Consider the following 18,060-nt stretch of genomic DNA (forward strand, 5'->3'; position numbering starts at 1 on the left):
CTCTGGCAGCCATTTGGGGAGTGAACCAGTAGATGGAAGGCCTCTCTATTACTGTCTTTGTTTGTCCCTCTCTCTGTCCCTCTGCCTTTCAAATAAATAAGTACATCTTTTTTAAAAATAAGATGATCGGAGTTTAATTCACCAAACCGTAGGTCTTCTGTTTATCTCCCTGCAAACAGATGTCCCAGCTCACAGTGGGAGCTCCGACAGGGAGCAGGACCAAGACCTGCAGAGCCCAGGCCCTCAGCACTCCCAGGAGGAGCGTGTGGGAGGCTGCCCAGGCCCTGCCAGGCTTCAGGAAAGCCACGCCCCGGAAGTGTGCGGCTGGCAGGGCCTGCAGGATGAGGTGGCCGGAGTGCACTGGGGCTCCGAGGAAACCACGGATTTATTGGGAATTCCCAGTGAGTCCTGGATCCCTGAGGCGCTCCGCACCCGCCACCAGAACCGCCGGGTGTACCAGATCACGGCCGGGTGGCTGCGGGAGTGTGGCTTCCTGCGGGCCCTGAAGCAGTGTCGCTACCGCTTCAAAGCCCTGCAGACGACCCACCGCAAGGCCAGGAGCGCCCCACGCCGGGAACCTGGGCCTTCTCCGACGAGAAGGACGCCCTGATGCGCCCCGCAGGCAGCCACCCCCACTGCAGAGGGGCTGGGGCTTTGCTTGGACAGCGTGAGGAACTGCGCAGAGGGTGCTGGGGGCAGGAGGCCGTGCCGGCGGAGCCCGTGTCGGAAGGGCCGCAGGGCAGAACCCGGTGTGTACGGCAGTGCCTTGGAAAGAAGGGCATTCAGGAGCGGCGGCAGAGGATCCTGCAGGGTAGCCCCCCGACTGGTACGGCGGGAGGAGGGTCCTGGTTGCTTTTTTTATTGATTGATTGAGCTATTTGTTCATGTGAATGGCAGAGCTACAGAGAGGCAGAGACAGAGACACACACACACACACACACACACACACAGAGGTCTTCCATCTGCTGGTTCACTCCTCAAATGGCTGCAATGGCCAGAGCTGCGCTGATCCAAAGCCAGGAGCAGGGAGGCTCCTCAGGGTCTCCCACGCGGGTGCAGGTGCCCAAGGCCTTGGGCCATCTTCCACTGCTTTCCCAGGCCACAGCAGAGAGCCAGATCAGAAGTGGAGCAGCCGGGACTCGAACCAGCACCCACATGGGATGCCAGCACTGCAGGCGGGGGCCCCACCTGCTGTCACAGCACTGGCCCCTACTTATTTATTTTAAAGATTTATTTATCTATTTGAAAGGCAGAGTTATAGAGAGGGATAGGCAGAGGCAGAGAGAGGTCTTCCATCTCTGGTTCACTCCCCAAATGGCTGCAACAGCCGGGGCTGGGCCAGATCAAAGCCAGGAGCTGAGTTTCTTCCAGGTCTCCTACGTGGGTGCAGGGGCCCAAGCACTTGGACCATCTTCCACTGCTTTCCCAGGCCACAGCAGGGAGCTGGATCGAAGTGGAGCAGCCGGAACAAACCAGCAGCCACACGGATGCCGGCATTGCAGATGGCAGCTTCACCCGCTTCGTCGCAGCACTGGCCCTGGTGTTAGGATTTTATCCCCGTCATATAATGTGTTGTGAGCTTTCCAGATTTTTACAAAAGATTTGTTTGTTGAAGCTACCACACTATGAAAATTCACTGTTCTTTTGAGAAACTTATCTCCAAACTGTCATCCCCACATTTTTCTTCACATTATGCCTGAACGAGCTTGGGCCATCCCTGTCTACTCCCCGCTCTCACTGTCCCCTTTCCTCGATCTGAGCGGAGTGCCAACAGTCACTGTCCACTCGTCCTCAGGTCCATCCAAGCTGGCTCCTGCTCAGCTCACTTCCCAGAATGCTTTGCACAGAGCTCCAACAGGGCTAGGCCAGGGGCACTGGCAGGATCTCCGAGGGTGGGATAACCTGAGGGCGCTCTCCCCTCTCTGTACCTGGGGTAGTTCCAGCACTGCTGGGAGCCCCAGCTGCACAGCCCCAGTGCTAGCCAGCAGGCAGCGGCCCCATCCCCACGGGAGACCCCCTGTGGCAGCTCCTGTCCTCCCACCCCCCCACCCCACTTCCTCTTTCAGTTGCTGCCTCCTGAGCTGCCCGCCACTCATTTCCTCCCGCTGGGGCTGGGGGAGGGACAGTGGCTCAGTCTTCCGGGCCAGACACTGACTGAGACATGGTTTATCAATATTTTCCAGCAAAGCAGCTTTCAAAGTCAGGAATCAGTTGTCCTCCTTTTAAAGGCTCACTTGTGCTTCTCCTTGGGGAACCGGGAGTGTCAGCGGCAGGCTGGCCTAGCTCCAGGCTGGGGAGCCCTGCTTTGCAGCATTTGGCAATTTTTTTTTTTTAAGATTTTTATTTATTTATTTGATAGGTAGAGTTACAGACAGTGAGAGAGAGAGACAGAGAGAAAGGTCTTCCTTCTGTTGGTTCACTCCCCTAATGGCCGCCACAGCCGGCGCTGCGCTGATCCGAAGCCAGGAGCCAGGTGCTTCCTCCCGGTCTCCCATGGGGTGCAGGGCCCAAGCACTTGGGCCATCCTCCACTGCTTCCCTGGCCACAGCAGAGAGCTGGCCTGGAAGAGGAGCAACCAGGACTAGAACCTGGCGCCCATATGGGATGCCGGCGCCACAGGCAGAGGATTAACCAAGTGAGCCACAGCACCGGCCTCAATTTTTTCTATCTAAGAGTCATTTAAAATAAGCAGAGAGAGACAGAGAGACTCTTCCATCCATTGGCTCATTCCCCAGATGACTGCAATAGCCAGGGCAGGGCCAAGCTGACGCCAAGAACCAGGAACTCCATCCACGTCTCCCACGCGGGTGGCAGGCGCCCAAGCACTCGGCCCTCTATCTGCTGCCTTCCCGGGCACATTAGCAAGAAGCTGAATGGGAAGCAGAGTCGTCAGGCACTCCAGTATCGGATGTAGGGGTCCCAGGCAGCAGCTTAACCCACCATGCCACAAAGTCCACCCCTTGCCAATTTCTTTCCCACTGTGGCTGGTTTCAAGGCAGCGATGTGACACCACGACGCAGAATTGAGAAGGATCTACAGAACCTGCTGTCATCAAAGTGGAGTCAAGTGGAGCAGTGACTGAAAAGAAGACTCCCAGGGGCTGGCATGGCTCAGTGAATTAAGCCACCACCTACAATGCTGGCATCCCATATGGGCGCCAGTTCAAGTCCCGGCTGCTCCACTTCCGATCCAGCTCCCTGCTAATGCGCCTGGGAAAGTGGTGGAAGATGACCCAAGGCCCCGCACCTACATGGGAGACCAGTCTCCTGGCTTCGGCCTGGCCCAATCCTGGCCATTGCGACCATCTGGGGAGTGAACCAGCAGATGGAAGATGCCCACACCCTCCTGTAATGCTGCCTTTCAAATAAATAAATCTTAAAAAAAAAAAAAAAAAAAAAAAAAAAAAAGTGAAAGTGGTCATATCTTGAACGGCGAACTTTAAATATTTTTAAAATAAAAACATTCTATCAACCTATTGTTAAGTATTCAAAGAATTTACCTCAGTTTTTTTTTTTTTTTTTTTGACAGGCAGAGTGGACAGTGAGAGAGAGAGACAGAGAGAAAGGTCTTCCTTTGCCGTTGGTTCACCCTCCAATGGCCGCCGTGGCCGGCGTACTGAGGCTGGCGCACGCGCTGATCGGAAGCCAGGAGCCAGGTGCTTCTCCTTGTCTCCCATGGGATGCAGGGCCCAAGCACCTGGGCCATCCTCCACTGCACTCCCTGGCCACAGCAGAGAGCTGGCCTGGAAGAGGGGCAACCAGGACAGAATCTGGTGCCCGGACCGGGACTAGAACCCGGTGTGCCGGCGCCGCAAGGCGGAGGATTAGCCTATTGAGCCACGGCACCGGCTTTTTTTTTATTTTTTATTTATTTATTTTTTTTGACAGGCAGAGTGGACAGTGAGAGAGAGAGACAGAGTACCTCAGTTTCAAATGTTAGGTTTTCCTCACTTCAAAATAATTCCCAAGAGCTAAGGGCTGAATCAAATCTACACGGTGAAGCCCCCATTCCCAATGTGACTGTTTGGAGACGGCCTAGAAGGGAATTAGGTTTAAATGAGGCTGTAAGCATGAGGCCCTAATCTGATAGATCCAGTGTCCTTCCAGGAAGAAGAGGGTGGGCATCCAGCCCAGCACTGAAGGATCCAGGTCAAATGCCTGTGTCCCACCTCAGGGTAGCAGAGTCTGCTACCCGGCCCGCTCCCAGCCCCAGCTCCCTGCTAATGCACCCACTGGGAGGCCCCAGCTGAGGGTTCAAGTCGTTGGGTCCCTGCCACTCACACGGGTGACCCTGATTTTAGTCCCCAGCTCCCGACTCTGGCCTGGCCCAGTCATTCAATTTTTTAAAACATTTATGTGGGGGCTGGTGGAGTGTGTAAAGCTACCACCTGCAGTGCCGGCATCCCACATGGGCACTGGTTCAAGTCCCGGCTGCTCCACTTCTGATCCAGCTCTCTGCTATGGCCCAGGAAAGCAGTAGAAGATGGCCCAAGTGCTTGGGCCCCTGCACCCACGAGAGAGACCCGGAAGAAGCTCCTGGCTCCTGGCTTTGGATGGGCCCAGCTCCAACCATTGCTGCCATTTGGGGAGTAAACCAGCAGATGGAAGACCTCCCTCTCTCTCTTCTCTGCTTTTCAAATAAATAAATAGACCTTTCAAAAAAATTTTATTTGAAAGCCAGAATGACACAGAGGGGAAGGGCCTCCACGGCCAGGCCAAAGCCAGCAACTGTTTTTTTTTTTTTTTTTGACAGGCAGAGTGGACAGTGAGAGAGACAGAGAGAAAGGTCTTCCTTTGCCGTTGGTTCACCCTCCAATGGCCGCCGTGGCCGGCGCGCACTGTGCTGATCCGAAGACAGGAGCCAGGTGCTTCTCCTGGTTTCCCATGCGGGTGCAGGGCCCAAGCACTTGGGCCATCCTCCACTGCACTCCCGGGCCACAGCAGAGAGCTGACCTGGAAGAGGGGCAACCGGGACAGAATCTGGTGCCCCGACCAGGACTAGAACCTGGTGTGCCGGCGCCGCAAGGCGGAGGATTAGCCAAGTAAGCCGCAGCACCGGCCAGGAACTGTTTTTAAAAAATGGGATATGAATTAAATCTCAGTGGAGGTATTTTTAAACAAATCAAAGTGCAAAATGTGATAAGTAATCAAATAATTTTAAAGCAAAATCGCTAAAATCCTTCAGTAAATGCTAGTGAGAAATTCTATTTAATGGGGACACGCTTGAGACTTTCCTGCTCGCTACAGGCCCCGATAAGGGACTGTCCCAGGGCCCACGCTACTGTGGGGACAGGTGTGGGGCAGCCCCGCCCTGGGGAAGGCCGAGAGGCAGTGTCAGTGGCGGTGAGGACTGCCAAGAGAGGGTGACAGAACTCCAGGGCCGCAGGTGGTGCCGGGTCACGGGGCCGAGTTCCCCATATTGTGGCTGTTACCATTTCAGAAACGATTGTCCCCAGGCGTTAGAGTGTGCAGGGTCTCAACCTCGCAGATAAGAAGCTTCAACCTGAAGCTGTAAACGCTGACTTCACGGATCAGACCGGCCAAGGTCAAAGCGTCAGCAAACAGACTTTGTTGGAGGGGAGGCAGACGACAGCGGCCCCACCTCTGTTGGCAGGGGCCAAAAGCGGCTCCTTGACAGTACTTACACAGCCTGCAAACGCACGAGTCTATTCTATTCTTGGAATCGCCAGGCAGGCGTCCTGCTCACGGGTACGAAAGCTATTCATCGCACTATTTATAACAGCAAAAGCCGAGAAAACTTTCATTGTCATCCAACAGGGGACTGGACACACACAGGCAAACCATGGTTCAGCTGAACAACGGGCCTTACCCAGCCGGGCAGGAACCAGGCCGCCTTTGGACCTGCGGCCCCGTGGAGCCACGGCTCAAAGTGGTCCTGTTGTAGCATCGGCTGTTCACCCGGCAGGAACGGCGTGACTTGTTTCCACTGCCGTTCCCAGAATGCCCCCAGCTGCCTCTGGGCCCTGCGTCGTTTTCTTCACAGGACACGTTGCACTCGTGAGCTCTTCCCGCTATCACCATCCTCACGGCTCACGGAGGCCACCCGGCTGGCAGGGGGACCTGCAGCCACCAGTCTGCACCAGCAGCCACTGCAACAGCCCCTCCTCCCTGCTGAGAAGCCGGCGTCAGCAGGAGGCCTCCGGCGCCACCCAGTCCCACACGTGCAGAGAGGCGTCGCTGGCTGCTGACAGCAAGGTCCTCGGCTTGCAGGGGTGCCAGGTGTGGGTGGTGACCAGCGGAGCAGGCCCCGCCCCGTTTCCGTCCAGGAAGAGGTGGCCGCTGTGCGTGAAGTGCGGCTCCACTTGGTTCCCTGCTGCAGCCCAGGCGGTGATGTCATGGACCTGAACCGTCCCGTCGAAGCCTGAGCAAGGGCACAGAAGAGGTCAGACGGCGAGGCCCTGGAATGCTTTCATCCTTTGTTCCAGGCACCAGACAGGCCACTGGGTGGGGACACAGACAGCGAGGCACTCAGGCCTGGGCTGGGTTCTCTCCTGCTCTTTCTGGATCCCGACACTGCCGGTCCCCCTCTCCTGCTCCCTCGACTGTCCTTTCAAGCCCACCCCCCAACAACAGCTGCCTCCCGCTGGCTCTCTCACCAGCCCACTGCTGCAAGATTCCCCTGGGCCTGACCCAGGAGTGCTGACCCAGAAAGGCGCCCCTATGAGCCCACTACCCCTCACTGCTGCCTGCTGCGGCACCCTGGCTCTCCCAGCACCGGGCCAGCTCATCTGCAGGCCTCTTGGCTGGCCTGAGGCCTGGGTTCTGGCCAGGCTGGGAGAGCCGGCTGCCAAGCTGTGGCAGTGTGGTGGCCGGGGTCGGGGAGGGCCTGCCCTGGGGGAGCCTGGCACGTCGGCGTGCAGCTTCTCTCTGCGCGCTGCAACTTCTGGAGGGCAGCTTCCTAAGGGGCCGCAGACTCCTTCCTGAGCACCCGACCCACCAACCCCGAGACGGGGAGAGAGAGAGAACGAGCGAGCCAGAGCGAGAGCAAGGGAGAGACAGAGGGGGAGAGGGAGAGAGAGCGAGAGCGAGAAAGTCACACACACAGGGGCTGGCTCCGCAGTACCTGAAATGGCCAGGCAGTTATGGAGACCCGGGGCCCAAGTCACTCGCAGCAGCTCCGGGTCAGGACTAGGCGTGGGAACTGGGCACTGGACTGAGCTCACAGGGCGGCTCAGGTCCCGGGGGTCGAGAAGGCGGAGCTGCCCATTGGAGCCAAGACTGGCAATGCTGGGCCCAGGCGCCTGGCCTCTGCCCCCCACGTCTGCACACCAGCTCTGTCCACTGAAGCTGGGGCCAGGGCGGAGACTCTCTGACGGCGCCCACTTCTGGCGGGCGTCAACGAGCCCCAGGCGGCCCGAGGTGCAGCAGAAAGCAAAGGTGTCTCCATCCAGGACCTGCAGGCTACTCAGCTCCTCGCGGTCACTGACACCTGGGGGCCGAAGGCACAGGAGAGAAGGTGCTGGAGTCGGCTGCGGCTGGCACGCGGGCATCCACTGACCACGAGTCCCCGCCTACCAATGCGGGCAGCGCGGGTCCTGTCTCGCCACCCACTCCTCTCGCCACAGTCGACTCAGCCAGGTGGGCCGGTCCCCGGGACTGCTTCTCCCCACCCCCCAAGGAGAGCCTCTGGGGCCCGGCCTTGTCTCAGTGACCGCGCTCTCCCCGCTCTCCCGCACCTGGCCGCAGGGCTGACCAGGCGGACAGGGAGGCGGCGGCAGTACCTGAGGCGTACGTGGTCTTCTGCGACTCCAGATCCACGATCTGCAGGTCACTGAGCCTCCTGCCGTGGAGGATCCCGGGAGCCGTGGAGGCGAAGATGGCCACCCGAGGCCAGAGGCTCCCCTCTGCCTCCTGCACAGCAACGGTGCTAACAACCTGGATGACATCTGGGGGAACAGGAAGAGGCCGAAATGCAGAACATTCAGGCCACACGGTGTGGAGAGGACGCTGGGACGGAAACACTTGGGGTTACATTTACATTTCTGAATCTGCCAGAAGCACTCCGTTTCTTTAAAATGTTCTCATGAATAGTTTCTACAGATGGGGGGAATGAGTCACCACAGCCCCTGAAACCCCAGAAGCGGAGCTGGTCTAGTTTGCTAGAGAACCCCGGAGGGGAGACGCAGAGCACGCAGACCATGAACTCAACGGCTTCTCCAAACACACGTTCTGTGACCTCAAGCATTTGCCGCAGGCCAGCAAGTCAAAGGGTGTGGATTCTGTCCTCTCCCAACGGGGGACGGGGCCAGAGGGGCGGGGCAGCAGGTTGGGGGGGGGGCAGTGGGGCGGGGCAGCAGGTTGAGCCACTGCGTGGGACAAGCCCCTCCCACATCGGAGCACCAGCTTGCATCCTGGCTGCTCCACTTCCAAACCAGCTTCCTGCTAATTCACCTGGGAAACCAGCAGGGGATGGCCCAAGGGCTTAGTCCTCTGCCACCTAGATGTCACAGCCCTGGATGGAGGCCTGGCTCAGCCCTGGCTGTTGTCATTTGGGAGGGAACCAGCAGATGGAAGATCTCTTTATCTCTACCTCTATCTCTTTCTGATGCTCTGCTCTGCCTTTCAAATAAATAAAATCTTAAGTAAAAACAGAGGTACGGGTTGAGGTGGAAGCGCATAGCCCAGTGGGTTAAGCCCCCTCACCCCCCATCAGGGTGCCAGTTAGAGACCTAACTATTTCCCTCAGATCCGTTTCCCTGCTGATGCACCTGCGAAGCAGCAAATGATGGCTCAAATACTTCGGTCTCTGCCACCCACGCGGGAGACCAGACAGAGTTCCCAGCTCCTGGCTTTGGCCTGGCCCAGCCCTGTCTACTGCAGCCATTTGCCAGCAGATGAAAAGACTGATCTCTCTCTCCCCCCTCCCTCTGACACCCTGCCTTTCCAATAAAAAATACAAATGGAAATTGGACCACACTGCGTTGGCCTCAAGTAGAATCAAGTGTGAGTTGGTTTGTCTCAACCTGCTGCGCTAGCGGGCGGGTTCTCACATCCGTGCTTGACACTGGCGGCTTCTCTCAACAGTCGCAGCCCAAGTCATTCGTAAGGGGAACTCCTTTCCATCTGTCCCCTGCTCTAGGGGGCCCATTATCTGGTTCACCCGCTCTCAGATGCAGATGAAGATCTGGGTACGTTTTCAGTTCAGCAGGAGAGGAAGGTCAGCGGGAAGGAGGAGGGAGAGGTGGAGAAGGGCTCGGGGTGGGCAACAGCGGTGCCCGCCGAGGCCGGGCTGCAGCACTGCGCCAGGCCACACGGCTCTCTGGGCGCTCCGCTGGGACCTGCCGAGCTCCGCGCTCCCACCGCAGGAGCTGGAGGTCCTGAGCAGACCCAGCAGCGGGCTCCTGGGGCAGGTCTGTCTCTAGGGACGACGCAGTGAGGTGCAACCCAGGCCTGTGGGCCACCCTGGAGGGGGCCTCTTTCTTCCCTTCCCTCAGAGCCTGAGGAGCAAGGCCGGGCTCCCCCGGGACGTGCAGCTCTGAGCCAGGGGATGGCTCAGATGTGACTCGGCCCCTCCTGGGAGGAAGGAGAAAACCAGAAAACAAAGACCTGAGACCCCCTACCTGGACAGCTGCTCTCTAATCACAGCAGCAGAGATCAGCCGGTGGCAAATGTGCCCCACCCCGCCACGGGAAACCCACCATCGCACCAGCCCAGCTGCAATCTGAGATAAATGACCACAGAGCAAAGTGAAGGCACTTCCGGAACCTGGACACAAGCAAAGGTGGTCTTTGAAAACTAGACCACCACGGAATGATCAGAGCAGGCCGAGGCCCTGTGGAGCAGCCCGGCCCCGGCCCTGCCGCGCTGACACCCGCAGGGCCTCGGCTGAAGGAGGGCGGCGGCCACCGCGGGCCTGTCTGGCACAGGGCAGCCCCGGAGGGTGGGGTGCTTCAGGTCCGAGTGCCATTCGAATCGAGTCCCTCGGACCCGGCATTCACCCAGCTCGGCGGTTTCCGCAGCCTAGGGCCAGGCCACGCCCAGGGCCCGGGCAGCAGGGCCTTCCCAAGCTGCCCCCTGCCCCAAAGAGCTCCTAACAGAGCCAGCTGGAGGCCCTGGAGCCGACTGCTCTTGTGCTGGTTCCCTTTACCCTGCAGCCTTTGACCCAGCCACATCTTCCAGAGGCAAGGAACATGCTAGACGTGAGGCCCAGGAACATCCTACTGTGTTTTATTATAAACTAAAGGTTGATATAGCAGTTCTGTGAGCTGCTGAGTATGTCTGCCCCATAAACAGATGGGACTGGTTCCAGGTGTGCTGACAAAATCAGGTGCTTTAGACACCAAGGCTGGGGGTCAATACCGGGACTGTGGAAAATTCACCAAGACGATGCTATGCTTTCAGGCTTCTAGGGAAGAACTGGTAGTTCCCCTCAACCTGGAACGTTCTATATTAACAGACAGAGGAAAACAACTCCATGGTGATGGTCTACACCCGTGTGAGTACCACAACAAGCCCCCTGGGGCCACTAGCTCCCCCCAGGCCTGTTCTGTGCCAGGGACCCAGGCACCGTCAGGACAAAAGGCACCTCCTGGTGGTCTCAAGAATCTTCTCCCATCTTGAAACCGCTGCCGCCCCACCCAGTCTGTTTCTGGGTGAAAATAAAAACATCCCACATTAATGATGTAAGGACAGACATACTCTTCAAGACCAGTGGACAGGAACTGGAGTTCAGGAAGACATCTTTGTGTCTATCTGCACTTTGAACAAAGGCGCCAGGGCACAGGACACATGGATGGGGACGCCTGGACATTCATATGCAGAAAGACAAACTCCAACTCTTCCCTCCCCCCACACATCAAAATCAACTCCAGACGGATCAGAGATCCAAATGCTGGAACCAGGGGGAAAAAAAAAAAAACCAGAGATAACCTACAATGTCGCTCCCCCTCTTCGTGGAGGAACGACACAGGACCCTGCGCTGTTCTTTCGTCTGCTCGGCCCTCCCCGGGTTTGCTGCTGGTTCTTCCCGGGTTGGCTACTATCCCTTCCACCTCCGTGGAAGGGCAGTTCCCCCTGGCCGCATTCCCCACTTCCGCAGGGGAGCGGCACACCGCCGGCCGGCTTTCTCGGGGGCTGCACGGGTTCCCTTAGATGTTCCCCATAGATGTTCCCGGTGCATGCCGTCTCTCTCCTCCTTTATAGTCCTCCTCCGCCAATCCCAACTCGGCTGCCCACACGCCGAGTACGCTGCTCTCCTCCAATCAGGAGCAAGTCCTACAGTTTATTAGTTGAACTGGAGGCAGCTGTGCGGAAGCTGTTTACTTCTCTCCCAGCGCCATATTGTGGGAGAGCAGATGCATAGAATAAGTCTTAATTTCAGTAACTTAGTCCAGTCCGGATTGCTCCCCACACTACAAGTTAAAGATTTCTTAACTATGTCAACAAAAACATAATCTCTAAGAGGAAAACTGGACAAACTGGCCCTCATGAACACCTGTATGCTTCACAGGACACTGTTACGATGGAAACACAGGCGACAGACTGGGAGAAAGCATTCACAAGATGCCTGTCCTGCCTGTCCAAGAGGGACGGAGCTTCTGCAACACTGGAAAGACAAACAGCCTGATCCAAAATGTGCACAACACCTCTGTGGGCATCTCACCAGGTGTGTGGACAGCCAGTGAGCACAGGGAAAGACACGCAGGATCACTGTCATTTGGGACATGCAGAATGGGTTTCATGAAAAGACAAAAACATGTGGGGGACAACACAGAATAAGGAGACCACCCATGGGGCACAGTGGGTTAAGCCACCACTTGTTACACCAGTACCCCATACACCAATATCCATATCCCATACCAGTTCCAGTCACAACTGCTGTGCTTCCGATCCAACCGCCTGCTAATGTGCCTGGAGGCAGCAGGGGCCCAAGTACTTGGGTCCCTGCCACCACCCAGGTGGGAGACCCAGAAGGAGATCCTGGCTCCTGCCTTCAGCCTGGCCCAGCTTCGGCTGTTGTAGCCATTTGTGGTGAATGAACCAGGAGGTGGAAGATCTCTCTCTCTCTGTGTCATTCAGCCTTTCAAATAAATAAAATCTTTTTAAAAAAGATTTATTTTTATTTATTTGAAAGACAGAGTAGGGGCCGGCGCTGTGGCATAGCAGGTAAAGCCACCACCTGCAGTGCTGGCATCCCATATGGGCACTGGTTCGAGTCCTGGCTGCTCCACTTCTGATCCAGCTCTCTGCTATGGCTTAGGAAAGCAGTGGGAGATGGCCCAAGGGCTTGAGCCCCTGCACCTGCACGGGGGACCTGGAGGAAGCTCCTAGCTCCTGGCTTCGGATCGGCACAGCTCCAGCCATTGCAGCCAAGTGGGGAGTGACCCAGCAGATGGAAGACCTCTCTCTCTGCCTCTCCTTCTCTCTCTGTGTAACTCTTTCAAATAAATAAATAAATCTTAAAAAAAAAAAAGAAAGACAGAGTTACAGAGAGAGGTGGAGACGGGGGAGGGGTCTTCCATTGTTGGTTCACTCCCCAAATGGCTGCAATGGCCAGAGCTGAGCTGATCCCAAGCTAGGAGCCAGGAGCTTCTTTCAGGTCTCTCACACAGGTGCAGTAGTTCAAGGACTTGGCCCATCCTCCACTGCTTTCCGAGGTGCATTAGCAGGGAGCTGGATCAAAAGCAGAGCAGGTGGGGCCAGCACCGTGGCTCAGTGGGTTAACGGCCTGGCCTGAAGCGCTGGCATCCCATATGGGTGCCGGTTCTAGTCCCGGCTGCTCCTCTTCCAATCCAGCTCTCTGCTGTGGCCAGGGAAAGCAGTGGAAGATGGCCCAAGTCCTTGGGCCCCTGCACCTGCATGGGAAATGCAGAAGAAGCTCCTGGCTCCTGGCTTCTCCAGCCATTGCAGCCATCTGGAGTGTGAACCAGCAGATGGGAGACCTCTCTCACTCTCTCTGCCTCTGTCTCTCTGTAACTCTGTCTTTCAAATAAATAAATAAACCTAAAAAAAAAAAAAAAGAAGAAGAAGTGGAGCAGCCGGGACTCAAACCAGCGCCTATATGAGATGTTGTGCTGCAGACTGGGGCTTTAACCCGCTGCGCCACAGTGCCAGCCCCAATAAATAAAATCTTAATAAAAGAAAAATGAGAGCCATTATACATAGGTGGTAGGAATGCAAATGAAGACATTTTGGAAAAGTCTGAAAGGTCCCTTAAAAAAATCAAATTTACTATCAACCCAGCAAGAGAAATGAAAACATATCGACACGAACATTTATGCATCCATGTTCTTAGCACCACTGTTCATATTAGCAAATAACAGATTTATCAACTGGTGCTTGGCCAGACTGCGGCTTGTTCACACAGCGGAAAGCTATTTAGCCACGAAAGGAACACACCACTGACACAGGCCCTGATGCAGAGGGACCCAAGCATTATGCCGAGCGAGGGGCGCCAGGTGCAGGAGACCACACCCGGCCTGACTCCACCAATGCGGAATGGCCGAGAGGACAGGTCTACAATATGGACAGAGAGCAGACTCGCCGTTGCCTGGACAGGGGGTAGGAACGGGAATGAACAGAAAATGGCATAGTGGATGATTATTTTTGTTCTTTCTTTCTTTGAAACACAGAGTGACGAAGAGAGGGAGAGAGAGCTCCATTTGCTGGCTTACTCCCCAGATGGCCAGAACAGCAGGTCTCTCATCTGGGCGGCAGAGGCCAGGCACTTGTGCCATCGCCCACTGCCCTCCCAGGTGCACTGGCAGGGAGCTGGGTCAGAAGCAGAGCAGCCGGGACTTGAACTGCTGCTCTGACACGGGCTGCGCGTGCCCCAGGGGGCAGCTCAGCTTGCCAAGCCGTAACAGCAGCCCAGCAGAGTGGGTCTCATCGGGGTAACAAAATTGTTCTAAAACTCATTCATAGTGAGGGCTGGAAAACCTGTAAAATTTACTAAAAAAGTAACTGAAAGCACGCTTGAAATGGCTGAATTATATGCTATGTAGAACATACCTCAAACTGTTAAAAACCAAGGGACGATTAACTGTAAGTAAGGGACACAAACAGCTGGAAGCCCCAGCGGACAAGTGCCAGGGCAACACAGGGGAAGCGCACGGGGGCAGTGAGAGCCGAGGAGCACAGGAGCTGAGCGAAGCTCCCGAGTGAGGCAGGAAGGGGCTGGGGCGGAGGGCTGCACAGCCAAAGGGCAGTTTCAAGAACAGTGGCTCACGCCTCCGAGGCACTGGCGAGCGGGCCTACAAAACTCTAACCAAGGAGGATGGAAGGACTGGACCAGGCCAGAGGGCGACAGCTCTGTGCCTGCCTCACCGCATTCCTTGCGGCAAAGTGGAACAGTTCTGGAGTGGGAGACCGGCCAGCCAAACCTCGTGCTCGCTCACTGTTTCCCTCCCCAGGGACGAGCAAGCGCCCCTGCGCAGAGACCAGCCCCTCACTGCCTTCTCCTTGGCCAAAGGTGAGCTCTCCAGAGTGGCCTAGCTCTGCCCTGGCCCAGCGAACTGGCCTTACCTGGTATATACGGGCTGGGGAATGCACCTCCTGGAGCAAGTCACAGGAAGCCCTGTTTGGGAGCCATAAGCTGCGGTGTGGCTGCTAATTCACCTCGCCTACATTAAAGCAGATACTGCCTGCTCACTCCCCAGGCGCCGAGTCTACTTCTTAACGGGGGGGGAGCGGGGGGTGTGAGAGTCACCACACCTCCCTAGAACCCAACCCTCACCAAGTCAAGTTCACTCACCACTGTCCTCTGAGACTTGCCACACCTCCAGGTAACAGCCCGGAAGGCCACTGGTCACCAGCAACCTATTCAGGACAGACAGGAGATCTGGGTCCAGACAGTGGGTGCTCACCCACATCCCCTCCTTCCCTGCCCGCCCCTCAGCATGGGCTCCCTCCACCCTCCGTTTCCTAAGAAACTGCAGGCTCATCCAGACCACCCAGGCTCACGAGGGGAGGAAGACGCTTACTCCACTTGAGGGACAGGGACACAGCTCACGGGAGTCACGGGGCTAAGTCCAGCCGTCCGCATGTCCTCAAGTCACCTCGAGAGGACACTAGTGGGGAACCTGAACACCCGCCCTGGCCCAGGGCCCCTCAGCGCCCCATCAGCGCTCTCAGAGATGAAGGGCACCCTCTGGCCCGATCCCACACCCGTGCTGGGTACGTCAGTGAGAGCAGCAGGGGCGCGTGGGAAGCCACAGGCGTGGTTCTTTGTATTTTAGATCTGTGTGCACACACGTGCAGAAGGGCAGGGGTGGTGATGACAAGGCAGGATCCCCGGGACTGAATGGAAGCTCCGGACCACAGAACTGGCCTTACCTGGTATCTGGCACGTGCTTTAGAGCAAAAACACACCTGTCTGAAAACCCTCCATGGCACACTTTAAAGTCTCTTTCCGGGAATAAGCCCTGAAACGCAAAACGGGCCAATGAGAGCTGGCCACTCAGCCTCAGCCTCCCGAGGGCCCTGGTGTGCTATCTATGGGTGTCGGTCGCAGGTGCTCTCCCCCTTCTCTGCCACCCAAAGCCCTGCCCCTCGTTTCGCCAGGCCCTTCCACTCCAGCACCCACGACACTCCAGCCCTCTCAGGGGAGTCCAGGGGGTCGGCAGCTTCACCAGGGCAAGAGGGATCCAGGAGCGATGAACACACGCCCACTTCTCCCCATCCCTCCCCTGGACACCAGGGGTTCTTGCAGCTACACAGGCGTTAACACCGGCTGCGTAACACGTGCTCGCTCTGCCGGGCCCTGTGTTTGGGGCTTTATCACATTTACGTCTTACACTACCCTGTGGCGCAGCTACCAGAGCTGGCACTGTTCTGAACATGACAACCCTAAGGCACAGGGAGCTTAGGCAACTTCTCTAAGGTCACAGAGGAGTTAAATTGCAGGGGCTGGCATTGTGGCGCGATGGGTTATCCGACTGGTAGCCTCGCCCCTCCTGTCTCCTGACGATCACCAAGCCCTGGAGTCCCCTCTCTTGTCACCCTGTACCCCTGGAGGCAGAATCGTGTCCAGGGCGCTGCTCCCTCCCTCCCTCCCTCTCTCCCGCACATCCTCTCCTCCTTCAGGGCTTTCTTCCCCACGGCTTGTCACTCTGCTCGGGCCCTGCTTGGGGACACTCTCCCTGGAATCTGTGTCCCAGACAGGGGCAGGGGCTGGTTTCTTCCCTCCCGGCACTTCCCGATGGCATGGCCTCCTTCCTCTCAATATTTGCCCTCACCAAAAACACTGCAGCCGACGTCACCGCGAACTTCCCAAATGCCAGTCTCCTGAGCGAACCCAGCCACTCCCCAGCATCCGAGGGCAGTCACCAACTCTCTTCTCCTGGCCAGGGGTTCTTCTCTTGGCTCCTGAAACACTGGCCTTTTTCCGACTCCTCCTATCTCAGAGACCCTGAGCGTTCACGGTACCAGTGTGCTCTGGGAGGTTCTATCCTTAGCTGTCATCTCTGATTCCTTACCCACCACACACTAATCCTAGGCCAGTGGAACCATCCCATCCCCTGACGGTTTCCGAAACCATTTAGTTTTGATAAACTAAAATCAGCTTCTCGCTCCAGTAGCCCCACATAAACCACGTTAGCATTCAACTCTAAGCATTTACCTCCCTCTATTACACTGAAGGACTGGCACAGTGCTTCTCTCTCTCTCTCTCTCTCTCTCATCCAGGGCATTACCTGATAGACAATACAACCTCCACAAATGCTTCATAAATAAAAGTCAACACACGCATATTTCAAGTTACCTGGTTTTCCTTTACAGAAAGTCGGTGAGGCAATACGAGATGAAGAATCTCGTTTTTTTTCAGGCTTTCATAGCCAGCAACAAAGACTCCTGGAGAAAGGCAGAAGCAGCGTGAGACCGTGAGACTGCAGACCACCGCGGAGTTCACAAACTCCCGCCAAGTCTTCCCCATGCTGGCACGCAACCCCAGACGATGGGCGAGCTGAGTAAGGGGATTATACAAGGGAGCACGGACGGGCGCCCCAGTGCTGCCAGGGGCGGAGTCCCTGAGACAGTGCGACTCCACCTGCTTGGGGGACAGATCACCTTTGTTCCCAATCCATTCAAGGACTCGAGTGGCTCCCGACAGGTCGAATGCATGGAAATCCTGGTACCTGCACAATGAAGGACACACAAACCACTCGGTGCCCCAGAACTCACAGATGGGGCCCAGGCTCTGGCGTCAGCAGGCGTGGGGCCGAGTCTCGTCGGGCGTTCGCTCCGTGTCTGGCCCAGCCAGCGGCGTAACGTCCCTACGCCTCGGTCCTGAGTAACTCCCAGGCCAGCCAGATTCCCCAGGCTGATGTGGGGCATCAATGAGACATCTGGGTCCAGGACTAACCTCCGAGGCTAGAGCGAACGCGCCGGCCACACGCGCCGCTCCCACGAGCACCTCACACAAGCCACAGGCGCGCGGAGGGGCCATGTGCAGGCGTCGCGGCCGGGCGGAGTCCTCCGCATCGCCCCAGCCTCCCCCAGCCTTCGCTGCGCTCCTCCACCCGCACCCATCCGCCCATCCCTCCAGCTCCAGGCCCAGAGCCCGACCCACAGCCCCGCGCGACTCACAAACGCAAGGACTCCACCAGCCAGTCCTCCGCGGACTCCATGGCAACGGCCGCTGCCGACACCCCACTTCCGCTGCCGAGCGGAAGGACAGCCGCCGCGCTCTCGCGAGACCTGGGCGTGGCCTCCCGCCCGGGGGCGGGGCCGAAGGGATCGGACCGCGGATCCCCACGCGTCGCTTTTGGGACTGGGAGTGTCCGGGGTTCTCCGGGCGGCAGCCCCGGGGAAAGTGACGTAAAATCGGGGATTCCCCGATGCCGGAGGGCCCAAATACTCGCCGGCCGTGTGTGGCAGCCCAGCCCCCTGTACTAACACCGGAGCGCCCGTCTGAACTGGGATTCTGCAGCCTCCCTGCTGAATGCCAGCGAGGAGGGTAGGGGGGCGCCCGCCCTCTCAAAGCCTGGCGTGGGGAAGAAATGAGAGGGGCAAGCCCGGCAGTGCCGCGCAGGCAGGGACACGGGAGACCAGGCGTACCGCAGGCGTAGCTTGATTGAGCAGGAGTCAGTGCCAGGCTGGGCCA

At 57.3% G+C, this 18,060-nt stretch overlaps 1 protein-coding gene across 2 annotated transcripts; it reads right to left on the reverse strand.

Moving 5' to 3' along the window:
• Window positions 1-5,179: 5,179 nt before the first annotated feature.
• Window positions 5,180-17,675, reverse strand: WDR73 (WD repeat domain 73). 2 transcript variants are annotated; one of them, XM_070054561.1, is made up of 8 exons: window positions 17,544-17,675; window positions 17,025-17,092; window positions 16,720-16,808; window positions 15,294-15,382; window positions 14,713-14,777; window positions 7,742-7,906; window positions 7,084-7,449; window positions 5,180-6,460 (listed from the first exon to the last, which is right to left on the reverse strand). In XM_070054561.1, exons 1-8 carry the CDS (start codon window positions 17,582-17,584, stop codon window positions 6,354-6,356), a joined length of 990 nt encoding a protein of 329 aa, XP_069910662.1. In that variant the 5' UTR covers window positions 17,585-17,675; the 3' UTR covers window positions 5,180-6,353. The 2 variants fall into 2 exon arrangements, with proteins under 2 accessions (XP_069910662.1, XP_002721544.2); XM_002721498.5 differs by having other exon boundaries at window positions 5,180-6,381; window positions 17,544-17,673.
• Between the last annotated feature and the right edge of the window lie 385 nt (window positions 17,676-18,060).

Source organism: Oryctolagus cuniculus, chromosome 12 (genome assembly GCF_964237555.1).
Source record: "Oryctolagus cuniculus chromosome 12, mOryCun1.1, whole genome shotgun sequence".
Classification (NCBI taxonomy): Eukaryota; Metazoa; Chordata; class Mammalia; order Lagomorpha; family Leporidae; genus Oryctolagus; species Oryctolagus cuniculus.